General features: G+C 40.6%; 1 protein-coding gene across 13 annotated transcripts in view; it reads left to right on the top strand.

The window, feature by feature from the left end:
- LOC107227701 (atrial natriuretic peptide receptor 1) overlaps nucleotides 1–27,626 on the top strand; it is a 138,890-nt gene that overhangs the window by 69,775 nt on the left and 41,489 nt on the right. For all 13 annotated transcript variants that reach the window (XM_046744169.1, XM_046744165.1, XM_046744171.1 and 10 more), the window contains 11 exons: nucleotides 3,122–3,236; nucleotides 7,315–7,646; nucleotides 11,066–11,157; nucleotides 12,710–12,848; nucleotides 13,032–13,113; nucleotides 17,956–18,088; nucleotides 19,094–19,171; nucleotides 20,322–20,399; nucleotides 20,874–20,978; nucleotides 21,380–21,626; nucleotides 22,522–22,680. In XM_046744169.1, the coding sequence (XP_046600125.1) occupies nucleotides 3,122–3,236; nucleotides 7,315–7,646; nucleotides 11,066–11,157; nucleotides 12,710–12,848; nucleotides 13,032–13,113; nucleotides 17,956–18,088; nucleotides 19,094–19,171; nucleotides 20,322–20,399; nucleotides 20,874–20,978; nucleotides 21,380–21,626; nucleotides 22,522–22,680 (1,560 nt within the window). The remainder of the gene's footprint in view (nucleotides 1–3,121; nucleotides 3,237–7,314; nucleotides 7,647–11,065; nucleotides 11,158–12,709; nucleotides 12,849–13,031; nucleotides 13,114–17,955; nucleotides 18,089–19,093; nucleotides 19,172–20,321; nucleotides 20,400–20,873; nucleotides 20,979–21,379; nucleotides 21,627–22,521; nucleotides 22,681–27,626) is intronic.

Genomic DNA, 27,626 nt, shown 5'->3' with positions numbered 1-27,626 from the left:
GAATTTCCCGCCATCGCGTGTCTACGACCCCCCCCCCCCCCCCCTCCCCGCCTTTTTTTTATATCACACTATTTTCACCCGGCTTCGGGAAACATTCTCGAAGCTTTACTCGTGCACACCAGCCGTGAGATTTTCGGTAGCATGCCATATACCTCAAGGGATCATTTGTACTTACATGTAATCTTGACGGAAAATGAGCCGCGAAAATTCATTTTACTATTTGTCGGTGCTCGTCCTGGAAAGCCTCAATTCTAACCAAGGCAACTGAATAATTTGTAAGTTTTATCAGAGGAAGAAGAAGAAGAGAAGGGAAAATTGTATAAGTAGACGTGATTACGCGATGGTTTGGTTCGCTCGAACGCGTTGTTTGCCATGGTTATCCTACCGGGATTAAATTTTGCGTAAATCGACCGCTTCACTCGACCCACCATCCAGATTCCCATAACTTTCCGCCCGAGATGAAATCCCTTTTGTTCTTTTTCGTCTCTTTCTCTTTTCCCGAGCCGTCGATTTTTCCTACCAGCATTGAGGAAAATTTCATTTGTTACGGTAACTAGAAAAATTGAGTAAAACAGGTATTGTTAAAAAACACTGTTTGAATATTGTTGGAATCACGAAAAACGAGGGACGCCTAACCATTTTGCTCTATTTTCGATCCTTTTTGTTAATTGCAACGGTAAATCATTTTGTGAGGTTTGCTCTACTTTTTTAGCTGAACAAGGCTTTAACGTCAATTTATTCTTGCACAAGCGTTAAATTTTCGCAACAGTTGCAAGAAAATATAGCAACAGCGATCGCAATGAGAAAGAATAGCAACGGATACTAGACTTTTTGGTAACAGCTAGAAAACTAATTTTTATTTTTTATCTAGAAGTATATTTTTCCATTGTGGTAAAAAATGAAAATAGTCAAGGACCGAGCGATAGCCGGAACTAAAAATTTCTCTCAGTGAGCGTATATTATTTTTCCCTAATTTTATGCCATCTTTATTCTTCGTTTTAGTTAATAATTATTACACGTTTAACAAACTTTTCTTTATTTCTACAAAAACACGTGATCAATTCGTGCGATCGAAAAACATCGAAAATGATCGTGCGCTGGGAACGCTGACAGATAATCGTCGTAACGTTTATAATTGTTAACGGCGGATGTTGTTGATTGGGACGTAAAGCGAAGGGCGGTGATATTCGCCAAAGAACCGCGATCCGGAGGGACGGGGAAATTCATATTCAAAGCGAATTTCATTCACGGTCACCGAGCATTGAGTATCAGGCATCTTCAATTTCTCCCTCTTCTCTTTTTCTTTCTTAACCCAACCATAAATCGCCCCTGTTTTTTTTCTCTACGTGTAACAATTCTTTGATTCGGAGATTTGATTTCTTGTTGTTTGTCACATCCCCGAGAAATTTCTCTCACATACCGTAAATTGTATTTCTATATCATTTAGATGAGGGTAAAAATAACTGAAGAGGTATAATTATCTCTGAATTTTTTGCAGTAAAATGTCAAGGCTTTGGATTAAAAAAGGGAGATCTTACCCAAGAAAATTTTCAGAACTGTCTAATTTTGTAAAACCTTCTTCTGAATTTTGAAGGACAAAATTTAGAGAACTCTCCAATTATTTTAATATTGTTTCTAAATTTTCTATATACTTGAATCTCACTCCTGTCGGAGTAGTTCGGTTTTTACTGCAAACAATGTAGAGATTTGCTGCACATATTTAGACGTTCCTGGTATGGGAATATTTTAGTAGTTGCAGCAGGAGAAAACGAGTTTCTAATCAAGCGAACAAAAGTTTTATTCCGCAGTTCAAATAATCCATCCTTCTGAAAATTTGGGTTTTATTGGTTACCGATTTTGGGTAAAACTTCTTTATCGGATTTTTCTCTTCCGTCCCCGAAGATGGTGCGGAGCTGCCGAGGTGAGATCAGTGCTGGTTTTACTAGTGCGAAAAGCCAGGAGTGAAAACTGCGGAAACAACAGTGTAGCTTGCATATAACGCGGGCGGCGGGAAAAAGAGTATATTTAAAGTGGTTTATACGCTGAGAGGTTTGAAACCATTTCTGTGTCGTGGACGACAGCGTCGCGACGCTCCGTGTGTGCTGCTGCAGGCGTCGCATAGACAGGAGGGGAAAAAGTAGCGGGTTCACCTTTCTCTCCCATGTCCTCTCATATATTATACATGGATATTTATATATGAGGCATTCCACCCCAAACCGGCCTACGTCCGACCCTCACTATCGGCGATTTTATTTGTTTTTAAGTACGGTGCAGAGCGTAGAGAAAGTCGTTTTTCATCGAGTTTTGGGTTTGATTTTTACTGCTCCCGTAAACGTGAAAATCCAATATTTTAGTTAACAGCCCTGATCGATTGGGGCTTTGAATTTTTCTAGTCAATTCTTTGTTAAAATACATGAATTTTGAAACCAAAGTGGACGTGGGAAAGCTTTTGGTTTAGAAGCTACGAGCGAAAGAAACCAAAAGCTTGCCAACTTTCATCTTGGTCTCAAAATTTACGTTTTTCAACAAAGAAGTCACGAGAAAAAATTAAAATCATTTGTTCAAAAATTGTGTTTTCGTGTTTTTGGGAGTGGTAAAAATCAAACCCGTGATCAATCAAAGAATCTAAAACCCGGCGGAAGATTTTTTATTTATATACTCTACACCATACTTGAAAATAAGAAAAATTGCTGACGGCGAAGGTCATCGAATTGGTGTGGAATGCCTCATACATACACACGCATTCGCGATAGAACGAACTCTTGAAAACACCACTTTTCCATCCTCCTGCAGAAAATAAGCTGCAACTTCCGCTTTTATGTGTAGTCGCATAATTAATTCCCCTGCAGTGCGATTTTCAAGATTAGAACAATTACCCTCGGCGAGCTTTTTCATTATAAAACACGCGGAATTAATTCAGCTGGTCACGGATCAAATTACGCACGCTGTATACGTAACGAAGAGAAGAGAAACAAACGCAAAGTGAAAAACGGCAAACAAGCTTTTTGGATGATTTTTCACTCGTTGATTAATTAGCGTTAGTTATCAGGCCTCGTTGTACTGACTTCCGGTGTTGCTTCCTTCGCCTTTACATTGCATAGACAATTTTCTCATGTTTCAGTTGTCGTCATGTGCGCCAACGCCACGACGATACGAGAGATTCTGCTCGCCGCCGAGGAACTGGGAATGGTCGATTCCGGAGAATACGTATTTTTCTCCATCGAGTTGTCGTCCAGGTAAGTCGTGCAATATTAGCTTCCTCGAATAATTCTCTTTTCCTAATTCGTCGTCGAACGTCGACGAAAATACTGGTATTCGAAATCAATCAAAGATTAGAAAAGTCAATCGAGTACGTGGAAAAACGTTCACTCCGGTCGAAAAACACGTGGAACGATTCCTGCAGCTTTGTGAATATACATATATAAATCGATAAGTTTGGTGAATTTATTTACTGCGAAATTCGGAACGAAGCTAGAATCTGGATACCGTCTTGAGCTTTTGAGTCCGAGTTACGGGGCTGCGACATTGTGCAACCCCCTGTAAAATCACGTACAAGGTACATGCGTTATCCGTACATTATGTACGAACGCGATACCGCCAGAAGTCGATATTCCTCGACTTTCAGCTCCTTGATATCCTTCTCCTCTCATGCATTTCAAGCCTCTGCAGCTTTTCTCCGACGTCTTGCGGAGTCTGGATACAAGAGTCGAGATTTTCGAATGCAGTGGGTAACAAGCTGCCATCGCACTCGACGTCTTGCTTTAGGTATTTTATTATAAATATATCTATGTATACGCTTCGCGAACCAGCCGCGGTATTTGCGAAGCCGAGGAAGAATTATTTCGCTCAAGGATCGATTATGCGTTCGTGCGGACAATATTCACGAGGACCTGCTTGTATTTCTTTCCATTTCTATACTTCTTTTTTGTTTCTTCTCGGCCTGAGATTAATCAGATTCGCACAGAAGCAGCTTTTCTTTCAATTTTCGTTCTGTAGTGACGCAATTATCGACAAGATTTTCTTCAGTCAATTCCGGAATGAAGTCGTTTCGTTAAAACTTCGAACTATATTTTACAGACAAAGCGTGTCGAGAGAAAAAAGATAAAAAATTTCCGTCATAAAAACACGCTTCAATTATCTAGAGAAGTAAAATTGCGCTGTTTATGAATCGTTTGTGTCTGCAAAAAGACGCGAGGAATTCAGGTTCTGAATGATGGAACAGAATTGTGTGCGTATAATAAATCCGTATTAAAGTGAGTGTTTCGCAATTTTTTCATCATCTTCTTTTTTTCTGTAAACCAGTTTACGAACCGTAAAAATTTTACGAACAACGTCGCATCTCAGCGATATATCTAGTATATCCTACTTTGTCTCATGTTTAGTCAGGATCATAAAAAGCTGAGTATCTTCTACATCTACCTACATTGTACGTACATTCGTCATTTTCTAAGGTTGAAGAGGCAACTGTATTCTCCAATTTTCCGACATTTTTCCCCCATCCGAAAAGACGGTTTTCTTTTTACCTCCCGATAATGTTCAGCGAAACTTTCTCGCTCCTTTCAATGAAAATATAACATATTTATATAGAAAAATCTTTCACGTTACGCGTAACTCGATCATCTAATTTTGTACTCTTCGACGCTTTTTTTTTTTTTTGCTCTCTTCATTTAAAAAATTTCGATCTATGAATAATAATACCTGCTTGGAAGAATTTTTACATTTATATAATATTTACCACCAATTGACAGAACATTTCGTACATACTGTTTATAGAATTGGAAAATTTCTTGGCACGATCGCGTCCGAAATGGAAATGTTCGTACGCAAGAGTCGTCTTTGTCAATTGATTGCCTCGACGCGTATCAAGTTTTTCGCTAATTAGGATCGTCGCTTGTACAAACGAAACCCGGAAACTGAGTTCATCGGTGTGCCATCGTCGTTTCGCAGGACACCTTGCGCAGCACTCTCGCTCTTAATTTCGCAAAGAGACGCAAAAACGCGACCACCACCCGTAATGACGTACGTGACGTTGACGCGCCTCTCCACCGAATGACGAGGGCAATATCACAGCCGAATCCGACGCGTCGCGACGTCGAGCAATCGCCAATTTCATCCCCATAAACGTCATCGACAGATTGACAATTCTGCAGAGGATTGGATTTTTTTACATATATATGAGTTTTTATTTTTCCACGTAGTGTCAAAGGTGGTCTATTCGGATATTTTTAAGCTACCATATTTTCACATCCGAGTTTACTCGAGTCGATATTTTGTTTAAAAAACTGTTTTGTATTTTGTTTAAACCTTATTGCAGTGCAGAGTTTAACGTTACGAGATTGTATTTTATGATTACCGCTTTAACCCTGCGACATATTTAAATTTCATCGATTTTTTTAACCTTTCTTTTCATTCACGAATTCGAAATAACAACGTTAATTATTCATTTCGGGTTTGGTGAAAGTTCAGGCTTCCCCTCGCCTTTCGTTTACTTAAAAAGAAGTAGGTCTAAATATCATATCGGTGAGAATAAATGAGTAGCTGAAAAACGAACACGACAATGAGCATGAAGTAAAAAAAATTGATATCGAACGAAATCTTTTTGTCTCAAATTACCTTTCATTTTTATAAAATCTCGGGTCCCGCAACGAGAATTAACTCGAAACGATGTATTTAATTTTTTAGAAAATGGCAGTTTTATTATTATGTTTCTTCTGCGGTGTGATTCATCACAGCTTTGATCTTTGTTTTCACAAACGAATTTCATATGCTTTGGGGGAGTTTTTTGAATATGAAATATTTCAATTTGCCGTTAAATAACAGCGCCGTTAATTCGTTGCTGTAAGAATCGAAAATTTCAAACCCACAATGTTCGTTCATTATTTTCTAACACATAACGCGAAACGCGTAATTTCTCTTCGTGAATTTTACTTTTTCCGCATACAGCAGCATTCGTTTTTACGACAAAAGCGTTTCTCGCAACTATCGTAAACGTTTATCCCTATTTGTAGGTATGGCGAAAAGTTTTCCGAATCGTATATGTAGGTAGTAGGTACGTTACTATCGTAATTCCACATGTGTACAAGAACTTTTCTCCTGATCCTACGATTCGTCGTTTTGCGAGAAATTCTTTCTCCTTTTCTTTCTTTCGTCCTTCCTTTCCTTTTCTCCTCAGCTTTCCCGAAAGTTTGAGTGGTCAACACTCTCGCGAATTTTACTTTAAGCTCTCTCCAGGGGTCTTACATCCATATGTACACGTATATGTATAACTTGTCCTCGAGGTACACGTTTTGACAAATATCCTCCCCCCTCCTCGAGCCCTCCTTATTCACGATTATTTCTCATAAATATTTAGAACCGTCGTCGTATACGTGAGTTTATGCCTCTGCGGAGAATAAGGCGATCAATCGCTTAGCGAACTTTTTCGAAATAAGTATTCGTATACAATAATAAACTAAATAGAATTATGCGGCATGGAATTGACGTTCTTAAGAAGTTGACAAAAGTAGAAAGAAACCGTAAGTTTAGGTTGCCAAAAATGTTGTCACACCCTCGACCGAAGACCTTTAATTTCAAAGTACGAATTGAATAAATTATTAAATAAAACTCTCCGTGCTTAAGCTTCCTTCGAACTTGTGGCATGAATTCATCCGTCGATACAGAAAGAAAAAAGAAAAAATGGAAAAACAAGAATTCTACTTCAGAAGCATACAATGTAAAATTCGTTCCGTTTATACAAAGAAAATTGTATTTACATCGCAGAGTTTGTTATTCTTTTTATTCTATGCGTTTCGCATGTTCGTATACCTATACGTATATGTATATTTATTCCCCAAGGATGTGCACTTCACTTATTACACGAGGTACGGAGCGTTTGGAATTTTATCTCGGTATTTTCGGTAATCCACTATCCTCGATGGCTGACCTTTTGTCGCGACGAAGGAAAGGAGAAAAGAACGCTGAAGCGGGGGAAAAAAAATAAGGGAAAAGAAAAGAAAGGGAGGAGAAAAGAATAACTTGCATAAAGTTTTGCCGTAAATAACAAAGTGTCAAATGGGTCTCGGTCACAGTTTTTGAGCTGTTGATCGATAGGCTTTTGACAATTTGATTTACGCAACTTTTTCCACCATCTAAATTCGTATTTTCCTATTTACCTTTCCCGGAACATAACTTTTCACCTCCCTTTCCGCATCGCACAAAAACGCGTCTCGTTATCGAGAACGGAAACGAGCGGGCAAAGAAGAGCGATAGTAAGTAAATTAGACGTTCTATTCCGAAATCGGATTTTTGAAACGGGGAAATCGATTCTCGTTGCAGCGACAGCAACACCGAGCCTTGGAGGGTCGAGGGAGATTCGGATGGAAGAAACGAGAAGGCGAAGAAGGCCTATCAGGCTCTTCTCACCGTCACGGCTCGCACTCCCGACAATTTGGAGTACGTCAACTTTTCTAGGGAGGTGAAACACCTCGCCCAGAAGAATTACAACTTCACATTCGGCAACAGCTCGGTATCGACGTTCGTAACGGCCTTCTACGACGCCGTTCTTCTATACGCCCTCGCCCTCAACGAGAGCTTACCCGACAGTCCCGGGGAGGTCAATCTCGACGGTGGTAATCTCACACGCAGGATGTGGAACAAGAGTTTCAAGGGTGAGTGCTTCGATTTTTTTTTTACCTTCTCCTTTTCCTTCTTATTTTTTTTTTTTTTTTCACTTACCATTCTTTGCATCAACCTTATTTTTTTCTTTTTTTTTCTTCGTTCCCCGACCATCGAATATTTCATCACGAAATAAGAATAGTCACTACGATCTTCGTGAAATCTTTGGTGAAAGCAGGGTGGCCACACACCTGGAAATTCTGGAAAAGCTGGAAATGTTAGGGGATTTAAAAGGGTCGTGAAAAGGCTGGAATTTTCTGAGAATTTTTAATTTGTTTACAATGGAAAAAAGTGAAAATATCAGTCTTCTACTATGGGAATTAGAAATGATTTTTTTAGGTATAACAAGTTTACTTTCTCGCGTCGAGAAAATAAATTTGCTTAAACCGACTTTTTTTGTACATTATATTTTTTTTCTATTCGAATTCGATTTGAATCGAATATAGAGTTAATAAACTGAACGATTTAGGTTTTAGTAACTTGATAGAACTGGGAAAATTACAGGGAAGACTAGGTTTTAGGTCCTGGAAAACTTGGACATGTTGTGAAATTTTTGTTCACAAACATTTGTGGCCACCCTGTAAAAGTGTACATAAAACTTGCCGTGAAAATTTTGAAATCCAAATTCCTTCCACTTTTCACCGCTGAATCGCACAAGGTGTAAAGAATTATCGCACCGATGCACTTTTGGAGAGGAACGAAAATAGTTTGTACGATTATAGCCTCAACCAGTTTATCTACACAAATCGCGAACTTTTCTGCTCTTTCTCGTGCGTCCAAAAAAATTTTTTCTCCTTTTTTTGTCCTCGATCCCACGGCGGGGAGCGAGGAGAAATATATTAATTTGAAGCGAAGTTGAGAATAATATATACAGGTACGTACATGCGGCTGTATATAAGTATGTATACGTGTATATGCGTATACTTACTTTAGAAAACAAAGTTTCCACCTCCGGCAGCAATCTTTGGCTTGAACGTTAAACTTGTATGTATATATACGTGGTATTAACTGTGAAACGTAGACGAGACGCAGCTGCTGTCGTTTTAATAAAAGTTCTTGAATTTGCGGATTTGAAGCCGTATAACAAATTACCTTAAACATCAACCTTAATTGGCTCCGCAAAAGACCGCCAGACGATATTCCAGATTCTACATCTATACTCCGTTTTCGCTTTGAAATCACGGAACCGCCGCGCGAACACGCATCGCGATTAATTACTTATCAGCAGCTCGTTTAATTAAGCGATATTAACAATCGTCAACCGGGCAACGAATATTCAAAGTTGTGAGATTCGCTTCTCGTTCGATAAAATTTTCTCCGAGCTCAGAATGTATTTTCCCATCGCCGGATAAAATTTTCCCCACTCATTTTCTGATTCTGTTAAATTACCGAAGTGATATAACTCGTTTCGCATCCAACCTTTTTCCTTTCGCCTGTTTACCTACGATTATAATTATTATGCATCGCGCGATAACGTTTAATCCGCGTGTTTGCGACCCAGCGGTTGAATTTCATCAGTCCTCGTAATCACGGTTATATTTCACATTTTCACGGCGTTATTGATCCGTTAAATCGTGTATTAAAACGCTTTCTGGGATTAGACATAACATAAACTTCTAGAGGCAAACCTGAGTTCAAAACACTCAACGCTCTACGATTGTGCGGTTAAATTTTGTATCTGATATTCTTGAGGTAAAAACAAGTGTCTGTAACTCAGGTGCGCAAAATATTAACAGAGCATCAAGCATTATTAAATTTGTAACTTAATTACGTGCTTTTTATATTTAATTCCAGCGTTTTTTGATAATCGATAAAAAAAAATTTCCAGAGACACAAAGTCCTCGTGTTTTTCCAATTTCTTAGGGTTAGAAAAAATTTGTGTCTCAGAATCGAGATCTCGGAGCATTTTTCCACCGATTCAAACCGATATTCGTGAAAAATTAGAATAATTTAATAAAGGAAATGAATCTGTTTTATCGTTAGATGATAATATCGTACTTCCTTCAAGTAATTTTCGTGGTAAAGCGACAACTAGAAACACAACACCCGTACTAATTCAATGAAATGAAATCTCACACCAAGAAAGCTTTTAACCACAATTACGTATTGTCATCCCGGATTTCGAAGACTTGAACCCTTGGAAGGGTTTAATTCGTTCTATATCACGTATAAACTCGAGGTGAAAATTCACGTCTATAGACACGTAGTCCATTTAGAAAATGAATGATCAAGGTTATAATTTATGGTAAAACATGTGTGTTATATTCACTTCATTACCCTTTTATCTCTCAGCTGCGGTAACGGGTAAGGGGTTTTTTTCTTCTTCTCTTTATCTCCATTTTCATCTGAAAATTCCATTCAACCCCCGTGCAACATCGTTTGTGCATAATTACCATCCCCTTTTCAATTCCGTGGTTATCTTTTTCTTTTCTTTTTCTTTCAAACTCTCTTTATCTTGTATAATATATTTACTCTTATTCACCGTCAGTTTTCGGTTCTGTAATAATTATCTTAACTTTGAACCGGATCGCCATGGTGGGTTATAACAAAAATAGAGGATAATTAAAGAATCGTTAATTGTATTTGCATATGTTATGGAAACGAGTCAGTAAATGCGTAAGGAAAGAAAACCAAACGAACAGGTTACATGTTTATACATTATGAGATAAAGCGAGAAAATTTACTCTGCCCTCCGTGGTTCATTTTCAATTCCGTTTTTCTGTTCATTAACCTTATATGTACGTATTATGTTATGTATGCAAAATATCCCAAGGATAAAAAAAAAAAAAATCCATTACAAAGTTTCACCGAGAATATTTATATCATGCAAACATGCGGTAGGGGATAAAACTTTTTCACCGGTTTTCAGCGCGCGTTTTCCAATGGGAAAAAAGAAATTGGTACAATTCAAATTTACCATATACAATACATAAATAGGTAAAACGTACCCGCGTAATATAAGGTATGGTAGATCCCACGTTTATACTTCAAGTTCATTTCCATAAAGAACGGAAATTGCGAAAACATTCTTACATACATACATTCCCCGTATAATATTACGTGTAATTCTTACGGCGATGGCATATTTCCAATCCTTCTTTGCATTTCCATTTACGTCTATTGTATTATACGCGATATTTGTAAGGGTTGTGTAATAATCGACTTAAACTAACCCCTCGAATTTTACCCGACCTGACAGATGATCGTCAGTGACGATAATAATTGAAATTACAAGACCTGTAGAAATTTGTCAGGTGATATTGACAAGGTCGTTCGTCGGTGAAGCTAATCGCGATTTATACGGTTATAATTTACGGTATTGTAGATAAACCTTACAATCATGGCTATAATTCCTGAATCGAGATCAAATCACAAAGGTAATTTCCTTTCTTTCGCCTTTTCGCTGCTCCAGGAATCACGGGGGACGTTAACATCGATACAAATGGCGATAGGATCGCAGACTATTCCCTATTGGACATGAACCCGAAGACGTTAAAGTTCGAGGTAAGTTTTAGTTTTATATCTAACGAAACGAAACGTCGCCTCTCGCCTCGATACTTACCTTTCCGTTCAATCCACTTGATTAGATTCTTCACAGGGATGTTTTGTATTTCTTTCTTTCTTTCTTTCATTCTTTCGTTCTTTGCCGATTCTTGACTGTTCATTTTTATTTTTTTTTTCCTCCTTTGTATTTATCCATACATACATGCGTGTGTATATACATATATACATACATATATTTTTTTTCTCTCTCAAGGGTGATTAATTACGCACTACAGCAAAGAGCGAGGGTCACGATTCGACACCTTACACTGTATTTTTGTACAGTGTTATGTAATCGTACAAGGATGAACGACCGCGCGCCTTCGCCTTTGTCAAATACTTTTCATGGCTTTAATTAAAGTCCTCACGCGAATTTTCTCGCTCGAACTGCTTTACGTTGTACTTAATTGCTTGCGCATGTATACGTATATAATTACACATGTATACACAGAGCGCTTCTTACCCGCCTTTCGGATAATTTGCTAGGACAGATTTCACGCTGACAAGTCAAGTCGAACTGGAAACTTTTAAGGCGGCTTAGCCGAATCTAGTCTTATTCTGGACTCTTTGCGGTTCTTTTTTCTTCTCGTTATACCGTAAAGGGTTACTATGTATACACATATCAAATATACCGAAAGTTTGTTTTCTTCACAAATTAAATATCATCGTAACGAAACACAGATATCTTTATCACATGGCTTGGATTTTCAAGGCAAGCGCTATAATGATGAAAATACAGGATGAATGACACGGTTTTCTTTTTATTGGAGAACTTTGAAAATTTATATAATGTGGGAAACTCGTAAAAAAATGTATAATCGCTTCGTCAATTGGCTGGAATCATTTTTTTCAATTAATTATACGCTGTGCTTGTAACTTTTTCCAATCGTAAGTTTAGTTCGTTATACCACGTATACAGTATATAGTTTAGTTATACCACGTTGCACTCCAGAAATAACAAACAAATTTTCAAGATTTTCAGTAAGCGTTTAGAGGGAGCGAAAATAATATGACAAATCACGCTACGAACAACAGTTTCAAAGTTTCAAATGTTTGGGAAAAAGGAAGAAGTGCTGCTTATATTTTTTACTTTTGTTTTTGCTTTTCAAACGTTCAAATTGGCGGAACGTCAGTTTTTAAAATTGTTATTTTTTTTTGAATCTTTCTTGTCTTGATTCACGAAACGACCGAATTGTAACCGTGCAAAATAGAGTACGCGCAAAATTTCACTCCCCGCTTCAGCGACTACAGGTATATTTCTCAAGAGGTGGATCGTGCACGCCGAACACGATTCGACGCATTGTAGAAATGAAATTGAATCGGACGAATGCCGGGAGTGTTCCATATTCCGTGGAAGGTAAAAGATAGATAGAACAAGAAGAAGAAGAAGAAGAAGAAGAAGAAGAAGAAAAAGAACGATCAGATAGAATCACTGCGAAGAGAAAAAGCCAGAGGGAGAGAGAGAAAAGGGTATAAACGAAATAAAATTTCACCTGTACATTTGTGCTTTCAGATCGTCGCAAATTACTACGGGGCAAATCAGAGCCTCGAGTACGTTCCGGGGCGATCTATCCACTGGTCGGGAGAGAGGCAGGAACCACCCCCAGACACGCCGACGTGTGGTTTTGACGGAACCCTTTGCCCGGACAACTGTGAGTTCGCATACATATATATATATATACATATATATATATACGGATACATATGTGTGTATGTCGATAACGAACACGCGGCGCAAAAATCGTTCCGGCTAATTTTGACTTTGCGAATGTTTCAATGTTTCTTTTACTCTTCTCGCTGATATTAATTTGCTTCTTTCTTCTACACATTTCCAGCTCTTCCGGGATACGCGATTCTCTCCATAGTTCTCAGCTCTATCGTCGTTGGACTCGTGGTCGCCTCGGTTTTCATTTACCGGTAAGAGACAATACGAATAATATGAATCGTCGTCGATCTTGATTCGGGGTCTTGAGGATATTTGCTGGTGATAATTTGGCACTGTTTATTAATTTCATTACAATGTTGTCGGGATTCGAGTTGTTGTTAAATTGTTATATTTGTTATTGAGTACGAAAATATTTGAAAGTCGAATATACTGGGGTTATAAACGAAAGCTTAGACACCGATACTTCGTTTTAACATTCTTAAAAATCGTTGCTCTTGTCAATAAAATGACCGTCGCGTTGCATCGAATTATGAGCGAGAAATTTCTCGAAGATAAACCTTGAAGAGCACATCGTCCAGATCGGAAAATTTTTCGGAACCAGAGTATTTCGGGTAGCTCGAATTCCCCGAATCTAGGTCGTTGACCCGTAGATCCCCTGCATACCAACCGTATTTTCCTCACCTCATGCGCGTTTCCCGCATGTGTTTATCCTTTTTCCATCAAACTGTCGTTTTGGCCAATCGTCTATTCCGTATCTTCGAGGTTCCTTTCCTTTTCCCTGTCAGACGGAGTCCCGATTCTCGAACGGCCGAAATACCCCATACGAATTCTTGTATCATACGTCTTGTATTCGTATATTATATAACGAGAGTTTCATGGGGGGTGGTTCCCCGTATTCAGTCCTGGGAAACGTCGCACTTGGCTCAGGGCGGTCACGCACGTTTGTCTTCGACGTATGCGGAAAGACTCTTGGGAAATCATTTCTTCCTACGGGAATTTCTCACAGACCACCGTAGCCAGCCAGCCGTTACGCCAACAGACGGGTAGAATTTGCGATCCGTCAACGCGTATGTGACGGAACGGGGGATAACGATTGAGAAATCACATTGCCTTGAAGAAAAACACGAATTACACTGTGCCCTGCATGCTCAATTGGACTCAGCCTCTTTTATGTTGTGCGTAAACCGCGGTGGTGAAAAAATCAAATGAAAAAAGAACTGTTCCATGGTCAATGGGAGGGAAAATTTGTCGAAAATAAAAAAAGAAACAAAAGAAACAAAAACGTTTACGGAATAACGTAATGAAATTTTGATGTTGAAAGAAATTTTACTATTCATATTTTAATCGATTAGTCGCGGACACGATGGAAATTTTTATGGGACGTAGAATGATTTTTAGTCTTCTCAGTTTGTGCAAAACTTCGGGTCGACGCTAAATTAATTTGATGAATGAAAAATGGAGGAAAACGGCGATTGTATGATTCGAAATTTTATCAAGTGAGCTGGATATTTTTGCTGATGCAAAATATAATGCGGTGAACTTTCAACGGCTTAAAGTATTTTGCATAATGCAAAAGCTGCAGATTCGCGACAGTGAAAACTTTATTCTTCGAACGTGACGACGGCTCGTTTCGTTCGCGAATCAATTTATCAAGATGCGAGAAGGACTTGAGAAAGAAGCAAAAAAAGAAGATAAAGAAAATTCGGAGAAAACGTCGAACGTTTAATGCGCGTCCCCCCGCTTTGAAAACGTTGTATAAGAAGGCAAAACACGGAGAGAAAGAGAGTGGAAAATGGGGTGAAAAGCAACTCGAGCCATTATTCTGCCGCCCTTTTCTCGCACGGTAAATAAATCAAAAATTGGGAATGCAGATACCTATACCCAAACAATAAGCAGGATTATCGAGGATCCTGAAAACCTGGGACTGAATGCGAAAAAAAGCCGTCGTTTCGAGAGTCGAAATGCCGTCGGTGTAGATTCAGCGTGTCCTTGGAAACAGAAATTGATCACCTCAGCCGCTTTTAGCCAATCGCTGGATCCTCGAAGCTCGTTTATTAAACGCTCCGCGTGCCGCGATCGTGTCAACCACGAAGACTTGAGAAGCCGTGAAATTTGGGGAGCGTCAAGCCTCGCCGAGCCCTCTTTGCCTGAGTAACGCACCATTTTCATCACTCGAATTGACAAGATATATATGTATACAAACACATACACCCTGGGTTTCCAAATGACGTTACGGTACGGATTGTCGTTACTCACGAAATCAATTCGTCGTGCGAAACAAACGATGTTAATATATTATAGAACGCGCGAAGAAGGATGCCATCCGATCTGCCGAACGTCGAGCACTATTTCTTCGATTGAGCAAATGATCGGCGTCTTCGCACACGTCAGAAACTCGGAGAAAAAGCGAATGGAGTCGGTATACGAAACGAAGTCGATAAAATTGGAGAATGGCTGAATGAAAAAGGAAATCGCACACTTTTATCCCAGAAAATGAAACTTGTACAGCCTAAACCCGGCCCGAGTCACCTTGAAACAAAGAAAATGATATTGTGTACGGTTCGGAAAACTGCAGTTAACAGTTGACATAAAAAATTATTTCGCAAACAAAGAGGGTAAGGCTTGGGGCAGAAATGTGGCAACGATTCTTTTTTCTCGCAGAAAAGAGGGTGAAATTAGATCCCAAATCGGTGATCCTTCCTTCGTTACTTCCCCAGGACGAACCGTGGGATGATCTGTGGTTGTAACGGAAAAGGAACGGACATGATACATCCCCGTCCTGATTAGGACCCAGAGGCGTATGTTCGTGACGTAATACGTGTTGATGGGCGAAATACGTAGGCTGTTTGGTTTTACGCGGGTCCGCCGAGTTCCTTCCCACCGGGCAATTGTCGTAAAGGACAATAAGCACCCACCGGGTCCCGGAGGCGGCGAGGAGTCTCTCTCTCCCTCCAAAATTTCCCATCTCACCGCGACGAGAGCTACCGGTTCACGCGTTATCTAGACACCTAGAGAAGCGTCGAGCCATTGTGCGCAGTGAATTATCCTCGTGACGGTGACGGCGGTTGCCTTCCGGGAATTCGGTAATCCCGGCTCCCAAGAGAGGAGGAGAAGGACCACGAGAGGAACCTTTGCGCGATGCGCAAGCATCGCTGACCCGAACCAAGAGTCGTCGCGACGCTTAATTTTGCCTCGGTAGTACGGAGAGAGACGGAAGGAGACGAGAAAAAAAAATTCACCAAAGACACTCTCCGTTTCCTCGATTCCGCGTCAATCGCGGCTGTGAAAAGAACGGCAGGGAACGACGTTAGGATGAAAGCTCCGTGACGCTGCTGACTTCGTTTTCACAATTTCACCTCTAACTCAATCGCTGTATCACCTTCGTATGCAATGGCTTAATGCATTCTTTTACCGGGTTTCCGTCCCTCGAACCATCGTGATACTTTCCAGAAAGCAACTCTCTCTCTCTCTCTCTCTCTTTTTTTTTTTTTTTTTACTCGCGAGGCTGGAGACCTGAGTGAAAAGAACTTCCCAAGGAGCTAACAACGTTTCTACGCCTTGCGCGTAGGCGAAAGAATTCTCATACCCTGCTGCAGGGGCTTCTTTCCTGTAGTAGGTAACCACTCTTTCGAGATGTGGGAGAAAGTGAGTGAAAACAACGTTTCCTTCCCCCCGACGATGATATAGAACAGGGGAATCCGATCGGGGAAACGCGGAACTTGCCCACAATTTCTTGAGGTTGAAATTTTAGGATTACTTATTTCTGAGCTTGCCACGAAAGTCAAGGCCACCCTCTTGAAACGGGAACCTCGTTATAGCTACGAGCCATTAATTTGTTGACAAATTTAATACGCGACAGAGGCTACTGGAGGTGGAGAATTTTACATAGCTAGGGGTTATAATACGGCGGTTATGAGAGCGGAGAAGAAGCTCTTAAGGGCTAAGAAAGTGACACGGATGTACGGAATCTTGTGATATAGGCGTGTAACACGCGGTGTACACTAATTTACAAATATATTGAATCTTGCGCGTCGTCTTCGTTCGCAGCGGACGATGAGGTGAAATGGACAGGAATATACGGAGAGTAGGTGGAGAGTGGGAGAGAGAGAGAGAGAGAGAGAGAACGTGGCGGACGTACGAAGGATGGAGAACTCGAGACACGGAAAGGCGTCTCCATTATTCATGAACCCATTGCTCCGGCTCTTGTCGTATAAGGCAAAACACCGCGTATATACGCAGCAAGATGTGCCACACACACTCGTGTCACGTAGTCCGGAGGAATCCATAGCTGCACGAAGAGCAACCCGAAACCTCTGACCACTCGAACCTGGTTGATCTGAAATTTAAATTCGCTTACGATGATCTGCTTCAGATGTCTTGCCAAAAATTAACCGCACTCGACGCTGCTGCTCCAGGGGTTGTCCTTGTATCGTGTCGCGAATCAGAACAGACCGAAACACATTACGCTTTACTTCAAACCCGAACAGGAGTCCAGTGACACTGAATGCTCGCTTTTTCACAGATTTAAAGTCTTCCTCATTTGGCTCGAAAACAAAGTCGCAGCCGATTAACCTTTTGAGTCACACGTTACTGTGCCGAGGCATTGTTTGTCAAAAGATAGTAGTATATGGTTTTTGATCTGATATAAAATCTGATATCTGATTCGTAACCAGCGACCTCAAAAACCTACGGTCAGAGTTCTTTTTTCCAGATTCGATCGAATTTGAAATTTTCGTCCGTCATATTAAATCCGTCATCTAGAATTTTGAAATTCGCCTTCAGATTCGTAATCAGCGACCCCGAAAATCTTATAATTTATGTAAAACTTGTACATGTAGAGAGACGTAACTTTCTCAGAAATTAAATATTCCTGCAATCATCACAATTTTTTTCTAACAATAATAGTTTACATTATACCGCAACAATTGCTCTCCAGTATTGAAAACCTATTAGTATACCATCAGAAATAGCAAAAAACCGAGACGAAATATGTTTTCAAAGGTCTCTGAGTATCCAAAAAATGGATATTAAATACGTGGTGAGAATACTCACCACCGTCACTCAAAGGGTTAAAAGAGATCGTTCTGTTCCAGACACTTCAAACTCGAGGCCGACATCGCCTCGATGACCTGGAGAGTGCACTGGCAGGACATTCTGGTCATGCCCCACGGGAAGACGAGGGGCTCGACGTATTCGTTGCCGAATAAGCACCGTGGCAGCCAGGTGGTAAGTAATTTCTGGCTTTTTCTTTTGGCGTCCCGGATTTTCACTTTCCACGCTTTGCCGCGCATCGCACGTCCGAAAAATCAAAGCCTTTTTTCAAGGGTTGGTTCAGAGGCTGTGCAGTCTTCCAATTAGCGAATTATCGTTCATTATACATCTCCGCTGTTTTTCCTCTTCCCTCTCCTTTTACATTTTATCCCCGATTATCCAGCCTCCGGATACCACGTGTAGTAATTCGGGAAATTACCTCCGCATCCAAATGGTGATGAACATGAAAGGGTTTACGAACCTGTCCCTCTTCTTAATTACCTGAAAATTCGTTGACGAACGAAACGAGCAGTGCTGTTGCTGCAGGCGCACGTGCGCGTTTCTCTTTCGGAAGTTTGCGAATTATCGTCGAGAATCCGGAGGGCATTACACCCCCGTCCCTTCTTCGAGAAATTTTTTTCTGATCTGTACTTCATCCCCACGGCCTCCGCGCAATATTCGCAGCAAAGCGATGTCGACTACCCTGACTAATTTCATCAGAGACCGGTGTCTCTCGGGATACTCCGAAAGGCACGAACAGCCCGCTCTCCTCACTTCCTATCGCGGATTCCTGTCGCTTTCGATATTCCTTTCCAACGCCTCTGTTTATACGACAAACTGGAGGTAGGAGAAACCCTGGCCTTTTGTCGACGGTCTTGAAGGACAAGCATGGTTGCCGAAACTGACTGTTGTACGATACGGATGTCTGTTTTTTTATCTCCTAGTTATACCTACTGCCAATACTTGCTTACTTTCGGTTCGCAAAATTTACGGTTCATGTTTGCCGTTTGAAAATGAAAAACCTCGTTTCACACGATCGAGTCATCGCTAGTATACCTACTCCTCAGGAAATGTGACTTACGGTAGTCACTTTCGTACAGCAAGTCGCATAGTTTCCGGAGGAACGTGAGACACCGGAAGTAGGTATGCACATTTTTATCCTGCACCGAAGCTGAAAGAGCCGTGTTTTCTTTTTTCCAGACGATGTACTCCGAGGACAACGCAAGCATGGCCGGAGGAGCTGACAGGCAAATCTACGTACCGACAGGAATATACAAGGTTTCCTCTTCCGCTTCACCGTTTACATTTCATTATATTCGAATAAAGCATGTATATATGATTCTTGAGAATAACAATTCCCATCGGCGTCGGTGCGCCAAGCCGAGCCACTCGACTTGAAGATGCATAAGGATGTACGTGTCCTTGCGCATCCTTGCATACCGCTTCGGTATATTCCCGGCTTGTTCACGGGGCGTTATAACGAAACATCCCCCCCCCCCCCCCCCCCCCCTACGGCGAAGTGCCATAACGAGGAAATAAAATCACGTAGTATAACTGGGAACGCGGTGAATGTATTCATCTTCCTCCTTTTCCTGAACGAGAAATAAATCAGTCGCATTTTCCAACGGCGAGAAAAGACGTGGCTCAAAATCGAATCTTGAAAATAGACGGAATACTTTTTGGTAGAGGTATTCGCCAACTATGCGGGAAAGTTTGATGAGCGATATTAATTAGACGCTCGGCGGGCTTCCAATATCGCGTGTAATATGTAATAGGGGCTGTGAGAATTAACGAAGGGAAAATTAGTATAACCAGGTATATTCGGTGAGATATTTTTCAATCTTATTCTATTCCTAAATTATTCCTCGAAGGAAGTTTCCTGCACATCAAAAGCATTCCGTTCGCATTTTGCAAGCTTCGTCCTCTCTGGCCGGTGCTTCTTCTCCTTGGTGATTGGTTTTAGAAATTATTCCTCCTGGCTCTCTTAGCTGCTGCTGCAGCAAGACCCGATCTGGAAATCAATCACTTTCTAGCACTCAGGAAGCTTTCATCAGCCGCGAGAATTGGGGATCGGAATTTCCTTGAGCTACTTTTGCCTCAACTGTATCTCGACAAGTGGGGAAGAAATTCATTCCAGAAACCAGCGAGTAGATTTGGCGGAAATACCCACGCGAATCGGGAGAAGGAGACAGAGAAAAGCAGCGATAATTTTCCTCGCTCTTTTCTTCTTCTTCTTCTTCTTCTTCTTCCTCTTCTGTTTCCTCCCTTCTTTTCTTTCAACTTTGCGAATCGATTCTCATGAGCCTCTCTTCACCGCCAATCAGCAGATAGATCTTGCGGAGTGCCTCTTCAAGCTCACATGGGTACTGCGTTAGTTGATTGAAACCACAGCCGTGACTTGCTCTGTTCATCCGCTTCTTTGTTCCAGAACTCGAAAGTGGCCATCAAACTGATCCCCAGAAGCAAAGTCGAGATTTCCAGACCTCTGCTTCTCGAATTGAAAAGGGTGAGTGCCGGATCCACGATTTATAAGACTCCTCACGCGTACACGCGTACACCGGAATAAGTAACTAATAGCTAACAACGTGACTCAGATCCCGTCTCTTAAGTTTTTCCCGATAGTTTATCACATCAAGGTGTATAACTAATTCGTCAAGGAAATCGATTTTTGCCTGTAGTCTCTCCTATGAAACTTTGAAAGAGTCAAAAAGAGGGAATATCAAACTTTGAAATAGGGTCTATTACTACGAATATCTAACAGTCAGTGAAGCCTTTCTAAGTCCTTAGAAGTTTCTGTAATCATACGAAACCTTTGACGGAGTGGTTGACTCTTTGAGTGCCATAATCGTAAGCGGTGGGCCGCGTACCTTGGACGTTGGATGAATTTAAGTTTGCGGAAACGAATATCGTAGAATAAAATTGCATCTGCATGCAAACAATGGTTTCTATTCATATGAGTGGTGTCGTCTGACTGTTGCAGATGAAGGACTTGCAACACGACCACCTTGTCCGGTTTTACGGAGCTTGCATGGACCCGCCGCACTGCTGCCTCCTCACCGAATACTGCCCGAAAGGATCCTTGCAGGTCAGCGGATTACCACGTTTAATTTAACTGCAGGCGTATTGATACAATCTCGGTACTTTCTCCTCCTCCCCTTTGTTCGTTGAACAAGTTACGGGGTTGAAATCCCGGCTGGCCAGCTGCAACAAGAGATTCTAAGCCGTTTCTTACGGGCTGGACAGAAAGAAACTAGGTCCCATAAAATCGAGTTTATCGGTCATTTTATTAGGAGTCAAGACGCCGGCCGTGTTCCCACTTCCGACTTCCCATAACCCTAATCCCATCGTATCTCCCCGTCATGTGGTTTTCGGCATTGGACATCTGGCCTCGAGTCTTGGTCGATGAGAACTTTACCCCGGAGTATATTTTTCGACTCGGGGACTTGTGGGCTTTTAATTTTCTCTCACACTCTTCTCGTTTTTCAGGACATTTTAGAAAACGATCAGATAAAGCTCGACCGCGTTTTCCGCGGTTCGCTCATCCACGACATCGTCAGAGGCATGGCCTACCTCCATGCCTCCGAGCTCAAGAGCCACGGAAACCTCAAGTCCACGAACTGCGTTGTCGACTCGCGATTCGTCCTCAAAATCGCTGATTTTGGCCTCCATGAACTGCGCAGGCCGAGCCCAGCCGACATTGACGAGGATCGGGACAGCTACGCTTTTTGGAGAAGTAAATATACCCGTAATTATTATTATCATTATCATCGGCAGGGATGCTGTTTCTGGAATTAACGGGGTGCAGATTTTGCCACGGGCAACGGGCTTGAATTATAAACTCTAAAATTGAGAGGCCTCTCCATTTCCATATGAAAATTGCTTTCATCGCTACGAGGAAGGTTGTAATACACCTATAAACACCACAAAATCAAAACTCGCAAAGATTAGCTAATATACAATCCGCGTTTAGTTTGTGGGACAACTCTTTCACGTGTCATCGTTCTCTGGCAGAAATTTATCCGTTTATTTTTATGAAATTTCCATTTACTCCAGTTTAAATTTATAGAATAACGTTGGGAAATTGTAAAAATTTACTTTCACCTTCAACGCGTATAAAATAATCATGTGCCATTTTACCTTGATTATAAATTATAACTTTGACAGTTGGGAGCTCAAGATACAGAAACGAGAAGAAATAAAGAAAGATCGAAATTGAGAGAGAGAGAGAGAGAGATAGAGAGGGTGGAAACTTATTTGCATAGAGAATTAGTCGTTAAGCTCTTTTGTAATTATGAATTCTGTGGAGAAATTAAGCATTCAAGCTTTCCTCGCGCCCCATTACTCATCCGAATCAATTAGGAGGCATTCCGTGGAAACACGAGGGTTTTTCATCTTCAACTTTAATTTTCTCTTGTCTCGCTTTCTCCGACTCGCTGTACGTACGCCCTGCATTCCTTCTACTTTCGCCCTAACGTTGGGGCGCGTCGAGCATGTAAACCTCCTCGAGCAAATATGCCTGGAAAAAATCAGTATATTGTATATACGATGTGCTTGGATGAGGCAAGAAGAAACATAGATGAAAGAAAAACAGGAAATGAACAGACAAATCCTTTTTACGCTTTTCACAGAACAGCTGTGGACGGCACCAGAACTTTTGCGACTCGAACGTCGTCCACCGGAAGGAACGCAGAAGGGTGACGTCTACAGCTTCGCCATTATCGTTCACGAGATCGTTGTAAGACAGGGTCCCTTCTACTTGGGTGACGACAAAGACACGCCTCCAAAAGGTGAGCTTTCACATCCATCCGTCGCGGACAAAAGTTACCGAGTCTGTCGAAACGTCGCAGATTTTATTTCGAAAACTCGACGGGACACCATTGTTTTTTTCTTAACTTTCATCACCTTTGGTTACATGAGAAATGTGTTGGTTTCGGTCGAAAATTACTTTTTCCTAATTTCGTACGAATAGTGACGTTTTTAGAGAAATTTCGGTCTGTCTGTAGGTCTGCAGGACAAACTCTCACGACGATGTTGGAAACGGTTCAATTCAAAAAATTGTAAAACTCACAGCATCATACAACGAGATAATTGACATGAAAAATTTTCATGATCCGTTTCATTTGAACTTCCGGTTGCAACGGAAATGAATCGATTTTCAACATCTTACCGACAAAGCTGTATTATTTTCCTTTCATTCTACCGTTTATCCTATACTTTTTCCTTTCCGATGAAGAGTATCGCGAAAAACTGGGTTTTTTCAAGATTGTTTATTTTTTCTCTTTTCCCATAATACCCTGAGAATCCGAGGTCTTTAATAAGCTCTCCAACGATCCTTTGAGAAACTGTCCTGAGTGTATATAAGCGAACAGATTTTATGTATGCAAAGGCTTTGTCGCCTTCGCTTCATCCCTAATAAGAGGAATGACGAAAAACATGATGTAGCTGGTATGTAGATAAGTTGAAAAACAGAGTACAGAACAAGAAGGAAAACAAATGACAAACTCGGTCCTTTCATTTTACGAGATGAATCACGGGGTTTATGCTGGGGCAGATGTATAATCCGAGAGATTCGTTTTCACAAAAACACCTTTAAAATGCATACCTTATACTCACACACATATTTATACTCGCGTCTGTATTTTCCAACTTAAATTCTAATCACCCTTGACCCATTATCACGCTTTGAATTACTCGGCGTACATTTTCAAATCTCCAATTTATGTGTGTATAAGTGCGATGTATTTAATACGATTGCAAAACCAACTATACGACGTGTAAAGTTTTTCCCTCTGTCGCGCTTATAGCGCCATATTTTTTTCACGTCAAGCGCTTAGCTTACGCAATTTTTTGTGTTGTTTTTTTGGCGTACTTTAAATTGTTCACCATTTGTGACAATCTGCTGAAAAAAAGAAGCAGCTGCTCTGATCCTGGGGGGGGGGGGTAGAGCTTTTCTCACAAATGATGAAAGATCATCCTATATCTCACAACCGCAACACAACACGACGACTATTATTCACCTATACGGTCTCATCATATATGTATACGATAGTTGTCCCAGTGGTATTAAAACCATGAATTTATTTATGAGCTTCGCAGAGACGATGGATGATAATAAGGAAGATCCGGTCAACATTGTAGTGTTTTTCGTTTCGACGACAAGGCGCATGGAATTCTTTGATTAAAAACTGAAATGAAACAGGTTGAAATAGTCGGTCGTCAACTCTGCAGGAGATCGCGGTAACGCGTACATGCACGATTTAACGATGATAAATTCTAGCAGCGTTGATACCAGTTCTAATGCGTATACCTGTAGAAAATGAAAAATTTCAAACGAACTAGCAGTCTGTGAAAATAAATTGAGCTTCCGTGGATACTTACTCTCGGTAAATAAACCCGAAGCGTTAATAATCTACATTATTTGTGAATAATTTATCGCGCCTGGTCTAAACTCGACACAGCAGCTTCGAGATCTCGCATAAAAATTTTTCGAGGAATCGTCGGAGGGTGCGTGATGGGAATTGGTGGCTATTTTTGCATATCCAGAGCGGATATACTTAGCATAAATTTGAGCGTAGGACGGACCTCTGAGGTCGAGAAATATGCCCGCGTATTTCGTCAACTCTTTTCGTCTCACTTTTCTGCAACTTTTTTTCGCCGTATCTTAGCTCGGGTGCCGTCGGCTGGAAAGAGAAAGAGCGAGGAAGAGATGTTTAACCTTTTCTGACACAAAATACAAGCGCTATGTTTGTGCTCCGTATACTTCTGACGTGTTTCCTTTTCCCGATGGAAAACTGCCGGAAATTTTGCCGATTTTTTCCTATCAGCCTTGGTCCCTTGTGCAATGTAACTTCTCGATGTTATGAATTACTGATTCTTTCTTCCGGATTTTCTGAATAATTGACGATTATTTTTCCGCACCGATCTTATCATATCATTATAGGTGAAATTTTTGCAACGTTTGTTTTTTTTCTCTTATCTTTCTTATATTTTTACAGCTCGGTTATTTCTACAAAAGTTGTTGCACTATTTTTGTGCAGGATTTTTTTTCATACTGTGAAACTGAAATATTTGTGCGACGAAAATTTTCCGTCAGGATATCTCTGATATTCTTGAAACGTTTAGCAGTCGGATATTCTATACCTGAAATCTACTGGAAAATCGTAATACATCCTCAATTCCGAGCAATTTGCTCGAACTGCTGACGCGATCGATAAATTCCAAAACGAGGATCTTCAACTACGAACCGTTATTTGTCTGATCGCCGAATCTCTTTTTCGATTCACAAGCATTTTAAGAATTGAATTATATATCAGACAGTGATTACAGCGCGATGGGATCCGCTTTACTCGCTGTAATCCAGTCTGAGCGAACAGCTCCCGTATATTTTATACCTATATCGGTTTTATATCCGCGATATGCATTACATAGCTGTGTAATCTAATCCGGGAGATTCGAGAAATAATTATGTGCCGTTTAGAACTTCAAAGGAACGAAGAACGCGTTAAACCAAAGGCTGGAGGCTCGTCGTCTGTCTGAGCATCTCGCGACTCTCGCACTTGCATAACTGTAGTCAATGAAAGTTTTCAGGAAAATAGTCATATCGTTGCATTGCTGGAACAGTTTAAATATTGTTCGAATAACGAGAAAATGTATTACTGGTATAACTATTTAGTGTAATTGTAATCTCATCGTTACTGAATTTTCTGATAATTGTTACATCGAATCTCTTTCGCCGGTCAATTAATATTTTACAGTTTTCTTTCGCAAGAAAATGTACTGCGAGTTATCTGCGTAATTTCACTTTGTATCCAAAACCATACTTTTCGGTTATAATAAAAAATGAAAATATTTAAAAACCGTGTGCTAACAGCAACGTTAAGAATTTTTTTCATTCTTGAAACGATATTAAAAAATGACGCGAGAACCGAGCGCTAAACCGTTCGGATAATTTACCGATTCAAGATATTATAATTCTGCTAGTTGAATATCGTCTTGGCCCTAGAGTAAATCGGCCGCGTTGCGCAACATTACCGAGATAAATTAGGTCGTTAGGGTTAAAGTCGAGTCGGCTTTCAGGAAGCTGCTAGAATTTCTCTTATACTTGATCGTTCTTTCTTGGTAAAACGACTCCTTTCTTCCTTCCTTCCTTCCTTCCTTCCTTCCTTTCCTCCTACCTATCATGTACGCCAGTTTTTCTTATCCAGGGTGCTCTAAACGATTGTTCACTCCAGTATACGTACATTTATGTGAAAAAAAACTCCGACACCATAGCGTAATGCATCACGTACTTTGTGCAGTGTTAAAAAAATTGCTTCTGACGTAGAAGCGTTGGCAAAATAAGAAAAAAACAAACAATGCACACATACGCACGGAGTAGGAAATAAACAAATAACCAAATAAGCAGTGAAAAGAAATGTTGTAAATTTTGATACGGGTAAACTTTTTCGTATTCTGCAGACAAAAAGAAAAAAAAAAAAAACGTCGACGTTGAACAATGTTACACAATGAAAGAAAGCATGAAAAATAGAAGTAAAAAAAATGCAATACAAATGTAGAAGCGTTTTTTTTCGCCACAGTTGTGATAATTAATTGTGGTCGTTTGGCCGTGGCTGTTTTTTTTTTTTTTTCGTTTTTTCCCTAAAGGTGAATACTTTATCACTAACTGTTATACTCTATGCTGGCAGAAATGAGGAGCGTGCAGGGGAATGAAAAAAAAAAAAAAAAAAGTGCAGGACGTGATTCTTTTCACGCGGTGAGAAAAGTTTGTCCTCGATCTTTTACACGTCACTTAGTTCCGATGTATGTATGCCTTTGTGCGTGCGTGCGTGGGTGGGTATTTTTTATTTTTTTGTTTCTGTCTGGTATTCGAGAAAAATGTTTCACGCCGATGATGCCCGTCTGTTTGTTTTTCTTTGCATTTTCTTTTTCTTTGCGGATCTGGGTAACGTAATAATATCACCATCACGTGCCATGAGATGAGTAATGATTTCGCAACGAAATGACCCGTCCCGAATTCCTCGCAGATTTTTACGCAAGCGGAGAGTGAAGAAACTTTAGCGCAGTGCCTAGTAAGATGAAAAGGTCAAATCGAGGCGAAGGATACGTTTCATTTGATGAAAAATTATGTTTCTTGTAAAATCGTGATAATGTAACTGCACGGACGTATTCAAACGAGTCAGAGATCGAGCTCGCGCAAATTTCCTCATCTCTACGTAGATACATGTAAGGACGCAAGGAAAATTGAATTATTCCATTACCTCGACGATCTTTGCAAGCCGAGTTTGCTTGCTCGCTTTTACTCTTCAAAGTTTACACACTCCTTAATTTTTATTAGCATAATATTCCCCGGCGGAATCGGCCGCTCCGAGAAATGGTATAATGTATGGAACAGGGTGAAAATGTCATTAAAAATCTTCGAAGACGCGACGTGTTTTTGAGGCAGAAATTTTCCTACTTTAATTTTTCCCTTATTTTGGAACTCGCGTTTGGCATTCTGTTTCACTTTTTTCCCTGCGGACTCGTTTGTTAACGGCAGACGCTGTGCTTGTTAATACTATCAATTATTGTTGTTATACCGGTTTGCGTACCCGGTGAAAACACGAGTCGTAAAGGTTCCCATCCTGTATCCCGTACGCGTTTATACCGACTAATTCACGTTCACGGGACGTTGTCATGGCAATTCGTTCCGATTCACGTTTCCCGCATATAATGACCAATGTACCGCGTATAACGT

Source organism: Neodiprion lecontei, chromosome 6 (assembly GCF_021901455.1).
Source record: "Neodiprion lecontei isolate iyNeoLeco1 chromosome 6, iyNeoLeco1.1, whole genome shotgun sequence".
Taxonomy (NCBI): domain Eukaryota; kingdom Metazoa; phylum Arthropoda; class Insecta; order Hymenoptera; family Diprionidae; genus Neodiprion; species Neodiprion lecontei.
The sequence above is the reverse complement of the archived record's forward strand: the minus strand, read 5'-3'. Positions and strand labels throughout refer to the sequence as shown.